The sequence below is a fragment of the Gymnoscopelus braueri genome (genome assembly GCF_963280865.1).
Source record: "Gymnoscopelus braueri genome assembly, chromosome: 2".
In the NCBI taxonomy this organism is placed as follows: domain Eukaryota; kingdom Metazoa; phylum Chordata; class Actinopteri; order Myctophiformes; family Myctophidae; genus Gymnoscopelus; species Gymnoscopelus braueri.
The window spans coordinates 39,646,593-39,660,102 of record NC_137604.1 but is presented as its reverse complement, the minus strand read 5'-3'; the positions used below and the strand labels follow the sequence as shown (position 1 = coordinate 39,660,102).

The window sequence follows — 13,510 nt, the reverse complement described above, 5'->3', positions numbered from 1 at the left end:
ACTGTAATGAATGATATGTGTGTGTCATTTGAAAATATGGCTGTGTGTACCAAATGAAAACATGAGTTCCATTTTGTGAACAGTTAAGAGATTTGATGGCAAAGAGTCATCTTGCGAAGGGAGTGTAGGGTTTAGCATTTTGTGTGTGAGGTTTTCAGTTTTGTGTGTGCAGTTTTGAGAAAGCCGTTATTGTTTTGAGAAACGTGTGTTAACAATTGTGAAAAACTGTAAAACAAGCAAGCGAACCTTGGGGGACAGAGCCTTTAGTGTGGCAGCCCCCACTCTGTGGATCTCTCTCCCAATGGAGATTCGCCATGCTCCATCACTAGACTCTTTTAAGGCTGCATTGAAAAGACACCTATTCTCTCAGACTTATGGCAAATAGTTGTTTATTGTTTTGTTGGTTGTGTGTTTTGTTTGCTCGTTGTTCATTGTTTTTGATGCAAAGCGTCCTTGGGTTCATAAATTCAAGCTATTATTATTATTATTATATAAAAGTTGCCACATTTTGGTGCATCAAGCTATGTCCACACAGAAATAAGACAAATTTAGGTGATGGTTTTATAGCTTCAGGGTAGACTGGGCAACATTACTGACAGCTAATACCTACACTGGATCTTAAGGGTCATGGGTTTCATTCCACATTTGCAACTATCCTTCCACCTTTCTCTGCAAATACTGAACTGTCCCTAAAAGCAATGGAAATGCCACACAAGAAGTCAGTGGTAGAGTAGTGATAGAGTGGTAGAATTTATTTATTTTGGCACAATTTAAAATATGAAAATAACAAAGGAAATATAATGGAAAATAATACACAGTGAATGAAGAGACATAAACTGTAGTGGTCTTATTTGAACCCTCCACATAATATTCAAATTCCACAAAGTTAATAGAGAACAGGGGTCTGAATTCGGCATAACATGGTTCGCAATTGAGCTATATGGCTTCACACTGAAACTGCACTTCCTTGGGTCATCAAAATACACCCGCCAAGCGTGAAGTTGATCGGATGAGTGTCTCCCAAGATACGTATGCCTTAAGCAGGCCGGGCTGATCTGATGGACTTCACACATGACACTACATTTCCTTGGATCCTCAGCAATACACCCGCCAAGAGTGGAGTCGGTTGGATGAACATTCTGGAGGTATGTGAAGGACAGACAGACATAGCCTACAGAGATTTATATAGATAGGTTTGATCAATAATATCCAACCAATATCGGTTTCTGCCATGTCTTACTCACTGCTGGTCATGTTTCTTCATAGATAGAGATGGGCAACTGAGTCAATGGCAACACATGTGAGGCCACACATTTCATGGCAATGTAATTGATAGATGTATTCAAACAGTAATTGTCTCCGCCAGGCCGAAAGGCATGTTTTCGCCCCTGTCCGTCCGTCCGTCCGTCCGTCCGTCCTGTCTGTGTGTGAACAGCTAATCTCTGGCACCGTTGGCCCGGTCGCTCCGAAACTGTGCACACACACACTCCCATATTTTTTCACATGGGCCTGTTATAGCGCCACCAGGAGGCCGATTTGTGCAAAACCCTTTTTTTTTACATTACTCCTACAGATTTTATCCAAATCGGGAATTTTATAGCAAATCGGTACACAGTATCTCTATAGTCATGTGATCAACACAAATCTGTCCGATTTCCCATATTCCATCCTCATTGCCTATGGTTAGCTTCCAAAGTTTGCAGGATTGGTCCGTTTTGAACAAAAAGCCTCAAACTATGCACGCAGCTTGCGATTTCCGTGAATTTTCACACGCACATTCCCACTAGGCCGAGGAAGAAATGCCACCCTTTTCACATTGGCCTGTTATAGCGCCACCAGCAGGTCTAATTTAGCAAAACACATTTTTGGAACAAAATGCCTCAAATCATTAATGCAGTGTCTGATTGCTGTGAAAGACCTAAGAATAAATGGCACCCTTTTCACATTGGCCTATTATAGCGCCACCAGGAGGCCACAATAACGTACCTGACCTGGCGGAGACCTGTGCTCCGAGGAGCACTTTTTCTAGTTTTGTATCTGAAGGGACTCCTTTAAAAGGCCTTTCATACAGTGAGCATCAACCTTGTAATCATTGCGACAAGTTGACAACAAGCAGCAACGAGAAGTGCTCTGCTTAGCAAGCTGCAGTTTACCTGGAGGCAGGCAGGCGTGTGCCTGTGATGAGCACACATGCTCCGCCTGCCAAATCTGAATGACGCTCTGAGTTACACTTACCGTTTGAAATGACCTTTACTCACCCCAAGTGAGTTCATGCAGTCACTGTTGGGCTTGCTTGACATCGTTTAGTACTTGTGAGCTGGAAGTATTGCTATCATGTCTAGTCCAGAAACTAAATGCTGCGAAGGTAAGCTTTATACTTCTTGTTTTTTGTTAAATGTAACTGATTTTAAATTAACAATGCTTGTTAGCCTGCTGTATATTAGGCATACGGGTATCTGTCAGATTCTCTCATAGGCATATTTGTGCGCAACTGTCTTTACTGTACCTTAAACATATATATTTTTCTTTCAGTCTTGTGATTTATCAAATGCACAGGTTTAGTCCATCTTTTATTCACCTTTGTTAGCCTTAATTGCTCTGTTTTTAAATTTGTCAGAGAGTGTTGCTGCTACAGACAGCAAAACGGGTGTTATAACATGCATTATAAGTATGTGTTTGTCAAAAGGCAAACCTATTGAAAACTAGTTCCTGCTAGTACTAAAGCAAAACCGAAAGGCTTACTGTATGAGTGATCTGTGACGCTACATTTTACTACCCAGCAGTGTGGTCAAAGTACAATACCCAGGTGATTACATGGAATAATATCTGTTTCATGAATTGACACATTGGTTACTCATTAATGTGTTTTATTCCATAGACCGAAGAGATGAGCCAGATGCCAGAAGGTAAGCGTTTATGTACAGAAAGACATGATAATAATACTGACATGATAATGACATGATACTGACCATGATACTAACATAATACTGACCATGATATGGAGACACAATGACCAGAACCTTATTGACACAATGACCAGTACCATGGAGACATAATTAGTTAAGGTAATGATGAAAGTCTAGCATGAAATGAAGAAAATGTGCACTTGAATATATTAACCCTCAGCGACCCCTTTAAATAAGTATACTGTAATTAGTGCAGTGAATTAGTGCAGTATACCCCCCATTCTCTGTACGCCATTACTTTAGGGCAGACGAATGACCAAGTGACACCTGTCTGAGATTGACCCAGGACATTCTGATCTTCCACTAACTACCTTCAATCGTCATCATCTTGTTTGTGTCTTCTCTTATGTTTTCTCCATCAAGCAGCACTTTCTCCATGGATCCTGCAGAAGAATACAAGATGGACCACAGGCAACGAGGTCTAGCACTCATCTTTAACCAGGAATACTTCTTTTGGAAACAGGGGTTGCCAATTCGTTATGGGACCAATGCTGACCGAACTAACCTAGAGATGAGGTACATTTTTACATGTCATGGACCCCTAGATACCCTGATAGATAAAGATAAAGATGCGTTTGTTTTAGTTTAAATGTAATTAAACTGTCACAATATGATATTGAAACAGCCTAGTTACAAGTAAAATGTTTGTGTTGATAAAATAGTCATAATGTGAATTTAATTATAGTGAAGTTAAACAATGAATTTGGCTGTGGACCCCCTGAAACCCCCTCAAGGACCCACAGCTCTATACCTAACAAACACTAACTCCTTTCATGTGGTTCAGATAAAGCCAAAGGTATGTATACGTAGGTATATTCTTTGCTGTTGCGAATCCGCTTGCCTTTGAATTGCTAGATATGCCCTCGTTCCTCGGCTGATAACGACAATAAGCCACTCCAACATATTTACTTTCTTCATTAAAATGGAAATATCTGCTGCTGTCTTGGTTTGGCAGCATTATGCCAAAGCTATCAAGGCGGACAGATGAAAACATTTCTACGCCTGTTCAGACGTAGAAGTCTCTTATAGGTCTGGCTGATAATATTTTCTTGGAGCATTTCCTCATGTTGATGGATTCTGTTTTTTTTCTGATGTAGATTTAAGGCGTTGGGTTTTGAGGTGCAGGCCTATGATAACCTGAAAAAGGATGAAATCTTGAGCAAGATCACCGGAGGTAAGCACAGTGATTAGCCTACGTTTACATGGATATTCAGGTGTCAGGTGGGATACTTATAGAACTATTCCATTCATATGACCATGTACATGCTGTGGAGCTTAACCTGATTAATACCCCCTTCACACCAACATAGTAACTGCTTTTGAACATCTAGAGGTTGTGTTTCTTCAGATAAACAAAGACATACATAAGCCTCTTACTTCACTCAGTCAGCAACCCTTTTGAAATATCCCCACTGCATTGTTTGTACCCATTCAAAAACTTCATGATATCCCTTTCCCTCAAAGCCCTGAGCATTGGGGCACACTAGTGGGTGAATGGTTAGTGAGCTGTCACTGACCATATGGTTGCAACATTTCCAGTTTGATTCCATCTGGAATCATTTGCCCATGTGTGCCCATGAGGAGTGAGGAGTATTCTTCATTTTATAGTAGGATTTTATAGAAGGATAATAGGATAGGATTTGCCCTGCTGCTGTACAAACCTAGCTTGACTCAGTTCAGCTTATTCATAAGTAGGCAACTTCAAGGTAAGTAGTTAGATAAGAATAAGATTGTTAAACCATATAACCCAATGTACAATATAAAAACAATATAAGATGGATTAAAATGTAGCATAAAAAAGATTAATAAACATAAAGGTATATGCAGAATGTTGGCCTGCAATCTAGAGTAGGTTGCAAGTATAGAATTTAACAAAATGGTTCATGTCCTGCCAGCTGCGGAGGACAACCACACCGATGACGACTGCTTTGTGTGCGTGTTCCTGAGCCACGGCGAGGACGACCATGTGTACGCATTCGACGACAAGGTCTACATCCGGGATGTCACTGCTCTTTTCAAAGGAGACAAGTGCAGAAGCCTCGTAGGGAAGCCAAAGATCTTTATCTTACAGGTATAGTCAAATGAAATGTCATTGGAAAAATACCTTCTACCTGATCAAAACAATCTGTCAACACTTATGTATTTCAGCTACACATCTCTACTATGATCTACCTGAAATGTGCTTTGTCCGGTTATATTCAAGTTGCTTGTCTCCATTGCCAGGCGTGCCGTGGAGACAAGCATGATGACCCAGTGACCCCGATGGAATCGGATGTAGTAGACAGTGCCAACCAGGTAGTGGTGGATGCTGGGGTCCTCTACACACTTCCGGCTGGGGCAGACTTCATCATGTGTTACTCCGTGGCTGAAGGTGAGGCTGGTTTGGCTTGGATAAAACACAGGAATAGTGGCCATCTCTATACTAATGGCTCTGCTAGAGTGATTGGTTTGGTCACACAATGTGTTTGTATTTCAATTGTTTTGAAAGTATTTCTTCCCACAATATAAAATTTTCTGAGCAAGCACAATTAATTACTTTTCTCGACAATTTTATATTAGTGGAGAACAGATCAATGGGTGCACAATTTGTTCAGTCATCCAGATTGTCCTGTCCACTCTGTTTGTTCAGGATACTATTCCCACCGGGAGACCACCAATGGCTCTTGGTACATCCAGGATCTGACTGCTGCTCTGCGGAAGTTCGGAGATTCCCTTGAGTTCACAGAGCTTCTTACTCTGGTCAACAGACGAGTTTCCATGAGGAGTGTTATGAATTGCAAAGACCAGGATGCAATTGGGAAGAAACAAGTTCCCTGCTTCAACTCCATGCTCACAAAGAAACTCTACTTCCGACCCCAAAAATGTATAGATTGATCCCTTTGTATAACTTTATTCTTTCAAGATTTGTCAGACAATTGATACAAAATTAGCAGTCCATTTTGTCTGCAAAATTGGGCCTGTCTTTTTGCTCATGGAAATTCATGCTCGTGTTTTGCAGCAGTTTGCTTTTCAAAATGTAACTATGTACTGTATGCATATTTGCATACGGTTCTCAACAAAAGATTATCATGGTTAAATACCTCAGGCAGGAAAATGACAGCCTAGAAACACTACCAGCTGTGTCAATTCATCTATGTATGACTCAGGAGGGACTATCAGTCATAATGACTGTATGATATGCTATATGGTGCAATCGTTGAAATTGTGCTTTAATGTTTCAGGTTGAGCCCCACTAGTAACAAGGCTAGGATTAATGTGTCTGTCCATCCATCCACGCATCTGTCTTACACTTTGGTCCCAAACAACATAGTTATCTCAAACACCTATGGCCAGATTTTGCTGTGCAGCTTCAAGAACCCCATGATGGCCTCTACAGACTTTGGTGGCCCCATGGCCTTTCCTCTAGCACCACCATCAGATCAAATGTCATATTGCACATGCAAAATCTCACAATTGTATTGGCTGATTTCCATTAAACTTAATGTGCTCAGCCAGGATGAAGCCTACTGATTTGTGTTTCACCATGGCCTATCCATGTGTGCCACACTTAGGTCACATTTAAGCCAAAATGTGCAAGTGCACACAAGTTATCTTAAATTGTAATGGGTAGATTGCCATGGAATTGTTGAGTACATTCATGCTCCCTGGATAAAGACCCCTAAATATTTGCATGACCACATTGCATTTAATTTACCTCAACCCTCAGGCCAAAACTTCAGCTATCACATAATCCAATAGGCAGATTGCAGGGTGAACTCTATTGATCTTTCCTCTAGCAGCACAGCCTTTAGTGGATACCAACAGGGCTTTTAGACCGTTACTCTGTACTGTAAAAGTGTCTACTCTAAGCATAGATCGATTATGATAATGTGAACATTTGTAATCCAAATATCTAAAGCACCCATTTACCACTACCAAGTAGAGTCGTGTCATTTATAAACCTTAGCAACGATAACAAACTGTGTGAAGAGAAAATGCTAAATGTTTATTCTGTGAACTAAGTTGTAACCAGTATTTTTGAGGTGCAGTGAATAACACAGGGATCATTATGTCACCAGTGGGAGAAAAAACGTAAGAATAATATTTGTGTTGGTTGATTTTTCATAACACCACTTCAACAACTGAGGGGTAAAACTATCCTACATTAAGTAACGTTTGCATTTGAATATTTGTTGAAATCATTTCTGATTTTAATAAACCATATGGAAGGTTTCCTCTGTGTTCTTTTTAATTTGTCATTGCATCAAGAAAACACCATATGAAAGTCATGAAATGTTCAAGACCGCAGCTAATGTTTGGCCTGCAAGAAGTTCAGGCAAGATGCTGTATACTCTATGGACAGCTGATCTGTTTGGTAGACCATTTAAACTCACCACTCTATTCCTGTGTTACTCCTCAGGCTGTTGCACACCACTGTGTTTCTTTGCTCCCACCATCACTATTCTATGTCTCCCTGCACTTCCAATTATACTGTGCAGGGAGCAAAATGTAACAGAGCCTGAATGACAAGATTAAGTATAATATTCACACCTTTATTTACATTATAAATAAAACATGTTTTCCCATCTATAAAGATAGGAAAGTTATCAGAGAGATTATAAACGTATTATAATATCAGACATCAGTAGACATGCTCAACAAGCTCAAGAAATTTGTGATATTTATTTTATATTATTCAATATTCTTTAAAAGGACATGGTTGACTTCATTATCAAGATTGTAAACAAAACACTGGATGATATGGATTAGTCATAAAAAGGCACCAGTATCAAAATAAAGTGGAAGAAATGCAATGGGGCTGTTTTTTGTTCTGGTCTTTTTATGAATGTCTATATGTGTGTGCTTGGATGTGTTTTCATTAATGTGTACTTTTTGGGACTGAGGTCTTCATTCTCTTTAAGTTTAACTTCATACATTGCCAACATTCAGTCTTCAGTCTTCAGCATTTCAGTCAACACTGAAGACAGTGTAGCACTGAGATAGTTGAACCATTTGTTGATGTACTATCGTGTCAAGGATGAATAAGTTCATATAATGTGCATGGTTCCATAAAAGTATGTACATGTGTATGTATAAACTGTGTGTGTGTGTGTGTGTGTGTGTGTGTGTGTGTGTGTGTGTGTGTGTGTGTGTGTGTGTGTGTGTGTGTGTGTGTGTGTGTGTGTGTGTGTGTGTGTGTGTGTGTGTGTGTGTGTGTGTGTGTGTCTCTCTTCATGGCTTCTTGGCTATATATTCATGGCTTGGGTTGAATCTGCTCTACCGGCATCTGCAGTTGGGTTGGATTCCTGAGACGTCTCAGATCCTCCTCCACCTGACACAATGAGAAAAACTGATAATTACTGCTGCAATGTTATGGATAAAATGACAATCATGATTATTTGGTAAGATATTGGGTTTATGACATTGTGCTTTAATTGGTACTACCACTCCCTTTCTACTACTACTTTTACCAGTAAGACTGCAATACTTCCAACTGTCCTTCACTTCAATACCTGATATTTGACTGTCCTTTATCTCCCATGTCGCTATATCATCTGTTTGGTTTCATAAGTTCCTCCTGTATTCTGTCTACCTCGCAGCTTCCATACTGCTGTCTACCTCAATGAAAAAAATGGACTTGATTTGTTTCTCTCTACAAAATGTTTGTATTTTGAATTGAAATAAGTGGACAGGTTAAAGACAAATCAGGAGCTAACAAACCAGATATAGCTCTTCTCTCAGCTCATTGTATTTCTCCACGTTGAAACTCTGCCTCTTGGTTCCCTTGTAGAAGTAATGCAGGAACTGCCTGTCCTTAGCCTCTGGGTAAACATAATCCTGCAGACAGGAAAGTTGTGATTGTTAACAGTCTGGGAAGAAGTGAGGTGAACAGTGTTTCAGTGTTATTACCAAGCCCCCAGAGTTGCTGAGAAACATTGAAGCTGCCACCCCAGTGGCCAAAGCTGGAACTGCAGGCGGGGAGAAATACATGCACGCGCAAAACATGCTGAGAGATATTTATATATATAGATATAAATATGTAAACATATTATACATAAACACATATGCATTTAGTTATACATAGGCATCTCGAGTGTATTTAATAAATATATCGCGTTCAATCCTTGACACACGGGCTGCCGTAGAACGCAAAAAGGACACTAGTGCGCATGCTCATAACTCTATGGAGGTACAAAATCAAACCAATAATTCTACTTCCGGCAGGTTTCCGGGTGCTTCAAAACGCCACTGAGCACATTCATTGAAATGATAGCTGGGGGCGGGGCAATCCGCCCTCTAGTTATATTATACCTCTATGGTTATTACTCATAAACCATTTTATTCCCCAGTTATTCCCCATGTGAATTCCTACCATTTATATTGGCTGGCGTTTACATTACTCTGCAAGCCAATGTGTGTGAGGCACAATGATGGCTCACTGACCAGATAGTAAAGAGGTGGAATCAGATCTCCCTAGTTATCGATTTTAACAAAGGAAATCTAACCCCTAATCTCCCCCATTACAAACAGCCCATTAAATGCCCGACCAGATAGGAAACTAAGGACATTGCTACAGCACAATAAGACTGTTAAGGCATTGTAACATTTAGCAGGCACTCAAGTCAGCGTGCCTGTGGAACCACATGAAAGTAGTGTTCCTACTAACATTTGGCAAGAATAGGCAAACATCAAACGGAAATAACAGATCTACAAGCTCACAACGCGATGCATTGTGAGCTTGTAGTTGGATAATTTCGGCAAAGAGATTTGGTGTACAGGGGAAAAAGGCAAGGCCAAGTATACACCCCTGGGGAACTCCAGTCAACAAATATAGGGTTTAATTGGTCAAATTTGTCCTTATTAGCTGATTCTGTGGTTGCACTTGTTGCATACTTGTTCTGCATAAGAGTGTCAAAAAAGACCTGAAATGTGAATGGCTAACCTCAACTGAAGTAAGAAACCCCTAAGGCCTCCTAACGTGTTTGGTGAAGATGTAATACATGTAGACTCCCATGATCGTGGCAGCGATGATAAAGATGTGCTTAGTTCACATTATTATAAAAGCTGTTTGAAACAGAACCAGATGAGGAAGTATCTGATGTCTCTCATCCCTAGAATGACATCCCCTCTCCCATATCCCTATTCTCTTATGTGTATCTTCGTACTGTCACATCCCTTTTTCATGAGCTGTCTAGGATAACTGGATAAGTGACCATATTCATGTGGCAGCCATTTTACTATTACAGCATACTCTAGGATGGTAAGCTCCACCTCGACAGGGTGAGTTTCCCCTGAGAATGATACAAGAAACTAAATGACCACAATATAAATATGGTCCATTACCATGGTATTATGGACTGCATGCTTTTTTGTTTAACATTATTTTCTATTGTTTGTTGGTGAACAAGGAATTGAAGCAAACGTATCAGTCACTCTGGAAAACAGCATCAGCTAAGTGCCTAAATTGCACATTTAAATGAATGAACGGAAACAACATTTGAGTCCCCTCCATCTCCTGACCTGCTTAGTGAGGACGTAGTAGGCAAAGACACCAATGCTGGTGCTGTAAGTGAGGAAGTAGGTGACAGGCTCCATGACGTCCCAGGAGTAAACCCACCAGGTGAGCCAGGCCATTGCCCCACCCTGCACTGACAGGAGGGCCAGGCCACCCCACACAGCTCTGGATGACTGCAACTCGGCCTTACGGGAGATCTGGGCCTTCATCTGGATGGTAAGTGAGACAAGGAGAGGGACCACAGGCCTCATGTATTAATAGTGTTGTATGTATGATCATTTGAAAGAATAAAAATAAGTGAAATCTACAGCATCCAGGCTCAAGATATTATAGATTAGTTCGTTTTATATATAGATATGTCACAAAATATTACAGGAAATCCACATAATCTTCTGAAAATCCAAATGTAGAGAGATATGTAGAGAGAGAAACACACACAGACTTTTTGGTGTTATCCTTTTAGCCCAAATGTCTGACAGTACCTTGTGCTGTTTATATTAAAGTATTAAGTAAACACACAAACACACACACACACACACACACACACACTACCTTCTCCAGGGGTGAGAGCTCCTGTTTGAGGCTATCAAGTCTCTCCAGCAGTTGCCTCTCCTGCAGCAGGTGGTGGTCAGGGAGGTGGAGCGCCATGTGGAGCAGATGGACCATGTGCTTCATGTCGTTGAGCTCCATCGCATGCTCGCTAGAACAATACTCTGTACAGCAGAAAACTGGAGCATTAGCATTCACCCCTTACAGGAAAAGGTGTTCCAGACAGTCTTCTAAACTAGGTATTCTGGTGCGGTGCCGAATCCGTGACCTTCAGAATACAGTTAGGTGTCAGAGGAAAAGAAAATCTCTCATTATCACTCTTTTTGCCTCTGTAGTGGTGGATCAAGGGCTATGACTATGGATTGGTGGGTTCAATACTTTGGTCCCAAACAAAATATCTAAAAAACTACTGACTGGATTGCGGTGTGGTACACCATGTGGCTTTTCCTCACGCAAGATATCACAAAATCAAATAGGTGGATTGCCACGCAAGATATCACAAAATCAAATAGGTGGATTGCCATGCAATGTTCTGAGTGAACCATAACCATTTCAGGGACTCCATGCCATAGCCTCCAGCACCACCCTCAGGCCAAAATATCAACATTCCTCTACCGCCTCCTTCAGTGAATATAAAATATATGGGATGGCGAGAAGAAGAGCTACTGATGACACAACATCCACACAAAAATTGTACATCACTTCCAATAGAATTGAGAGTAAGTAAGTAGCCTTCCCAAGCCATGTGGTTGCCTCACGCTGATTCCTTAGCATGAGGCAGCTTAGTGTACAAGTACATCCCCTGGACATGACGCTAGTATTTGACAGGGACTTACCCCCAATCCAACGTTTGATACTGAGTACCAAGCAGGGAGGCTTTAGTACTTTTGGTATGACTCAGCCAGGGATTGAACCCCTGACCTCCCAATCTCAGTCTCAGAGCAGACACACTAACCACAAGGCCAATGAACTGGTAGTAGAACTGAGAAGCACATACAGTGCAATAAGTTCTGGGTGACTAGAAAGCGTTGTGTTGTTCTGGATACCTTTCTCAGGAGAGTGGACGTTGTACACTACATTGTTGATGATGAGCTGAAAGTCTTTGTCCAGTAGAGTGTCGATAAGGGTATTGTTGGCAACACGCTGTCCATCTGCCAGAGAAACCACACAGGAGGTTGTCATTTGTTTTGTTTTATATCACGTTCTATAAGCTGCCTTGCCTGAAGAAAAAGTTTGTAGATTATGTTTGGTGGTTATTTGATGGTTAAAAACATCTATTGTTTCTACGTCAAATTCAAATTTGCATATCTCCGCTGTCGGGCAGAAACCAGCTGCAAAATGTTCATTTTTCAGGAAATGAAAAAAACAAAATCAAAATTGGAGTTAGGAGGTTTTGTTCATCATTGATAAGAACAGCTGAATGGACCTCCAAGCTCACGATGAGGTTGGAGGTCAAAAGGGGGTGGAGCCTGGAGTCGGCAAATCCAGCTAACTCCACCCCCCTTTGGTGGAGTTAGCTGGTTTAGCAGAAAGTTTGAGGATCCAATGGAGTTAGCTGGTTTTATCAGAAGCGCTTTTTAATACTTTTCATTGGTTCAATATTTTTTTTACTAACAACACACAGACGTAAAGGGTGTTCAATAGCACTTTATTTATGGAAAGAAAATGCAAAAGCGTCGAAATAGAGTTAGCTGGTTTTTGCCCGACAGCAACGATATACAGCATGTGTGCATTTGCAGTATTATCACCATTATTAATGTATATGTACTGTATGTGACCTACCCTTGGCGAGCACAGAGGTGGTGGTGACTCCAGGGTCCTCCCTTTGTAGGTCGTTGATGAGGTCTCCTACGCTCATCAGCATGGGTCTGAGGAAGAACAGACACTTCTCACTCCTGGAGGGGAGGGGGACCTCCAGCACAGGACGGCCATGTCTGTACTGCAGAGTCACATCTGGGGACATAAACCAAGGTGTAGCAGGATCTCAGGGGTGGTTTTGCAGTGTGTTTTACTGCCCTACAAAGAGACATAATGACTACCTGGGCATTGAAACTGAGTCAAATCTAAAGCATCTCAAGTTTGTGCAGAAGTGGGTAGTATTACTTTATTACTTTATTAGTAGCATTTGCTGGTGGCTAGACAAATATCAATACATTATTGACTAGTACATCATTCACTCCTATACTGAAAATGATACAACTTAAGCCGGGATAGAAAATAAACTATGATATCATTTGTCTCAGACAGTTGCATAGCTTCTGCAGTCTTTATGGGGTTTAAATGTTGATTAAAGTCATACAAATGCAGTCGTCAATCATAAAGGCAGATGTTTTGTTGTACTCTACACGTAGTAGCAGTAACTTACCAGTAGAGGGTATGAGTGTACTGCAGAAAACACCTTGATGATGTCCTAGCAGTGGCCATCTCTTTAGTTGAGGAGGGATGGAAGGGAGACGAGAGAAGAGGAGAGAGAGAATGAGAGAGTTGTATTTAGATATGG

The 13,510-nt window shown here is 41.0% G+C and overlaps 2 protein-coding genes across 3 annotated transcripts in view; one reads left to right on the top strand and one right to left on the bottom strand.

The window, feature by feature from the left end:
* Positions 1–2,272: 2,272 nt before the first annotated feature.
* Positions 2,273–5,929, top strand: LOC308098034 (caspase-6-like). Of its 2 annotated transcripts, none has more exons than XM_080446255.1 (7): positions 2,273–2,365; positions 2,879–2,906; positions 3,333–3,482; positions 4,064–4,140; positions 4,862–5,037; positions 5,190–5,337; positions 5,596–5,929. In XM_080446255.1, the coding sequence occupies exons 1-7, from the start codon at positions 2,335–2,337 to the stop codon at positions 5,838–5,840; spliced, it is 855 nt and encodes a 284-aa protein (XP_080302381.1). In that variant the 5' UTR covers positions 2,273–2,334; the 3' UTR covers positions 5,841–5,929. The 2 variants fall into 2 exon arrangements, with proteins under 2 accessions (XP_080302381.1, XP_080302380.1); XM_080446254.1 differs by having other exon boundaries at positions 2,324–2,365; positions 3,330–3,482.
* A 2,151-nt stretch (positions 5,930–8,080) lies between these two features.
* Positions 8,081–13,510, bottom strand: part of LOC308075573 (calcium uniporter protein, mitochondrial-like) — a 33,914-nt gene continuing 28,484 nt past the window's right edge. The window contains exons 2-8 of the mRNA XM_080415519.1: positions 13,376–13,436; positions 12,793–12,963; positions 12,057–12,161; positions 11,014–11,174; positions 10,467–10,670; positions 8,667–8,783; positions 8,081–8,277 (exon numbers count right to left, since the gene is read on the bottom strand). Coding sequence (XP_080271645.1) covers positions 8,200–8,277; positions 8,667–8,783; positions 10,467–10,670; positions 11,014–11,174; positions 12,057–12,161; positions 12,793–12,963; positions 13,376–13,436 — 897 coding nt within the window. The 3' untranslated portion in view covers positions 8,081–8,199. The remainder of the gene's footprint in view (positions 8,278–8,666; positions 8,784–10,466; positions 10,671–11,013; positions 11,175–12,056; positions 12,162–12,792; positions 12,964–13,375; positions 13,437–13,510) is intronic.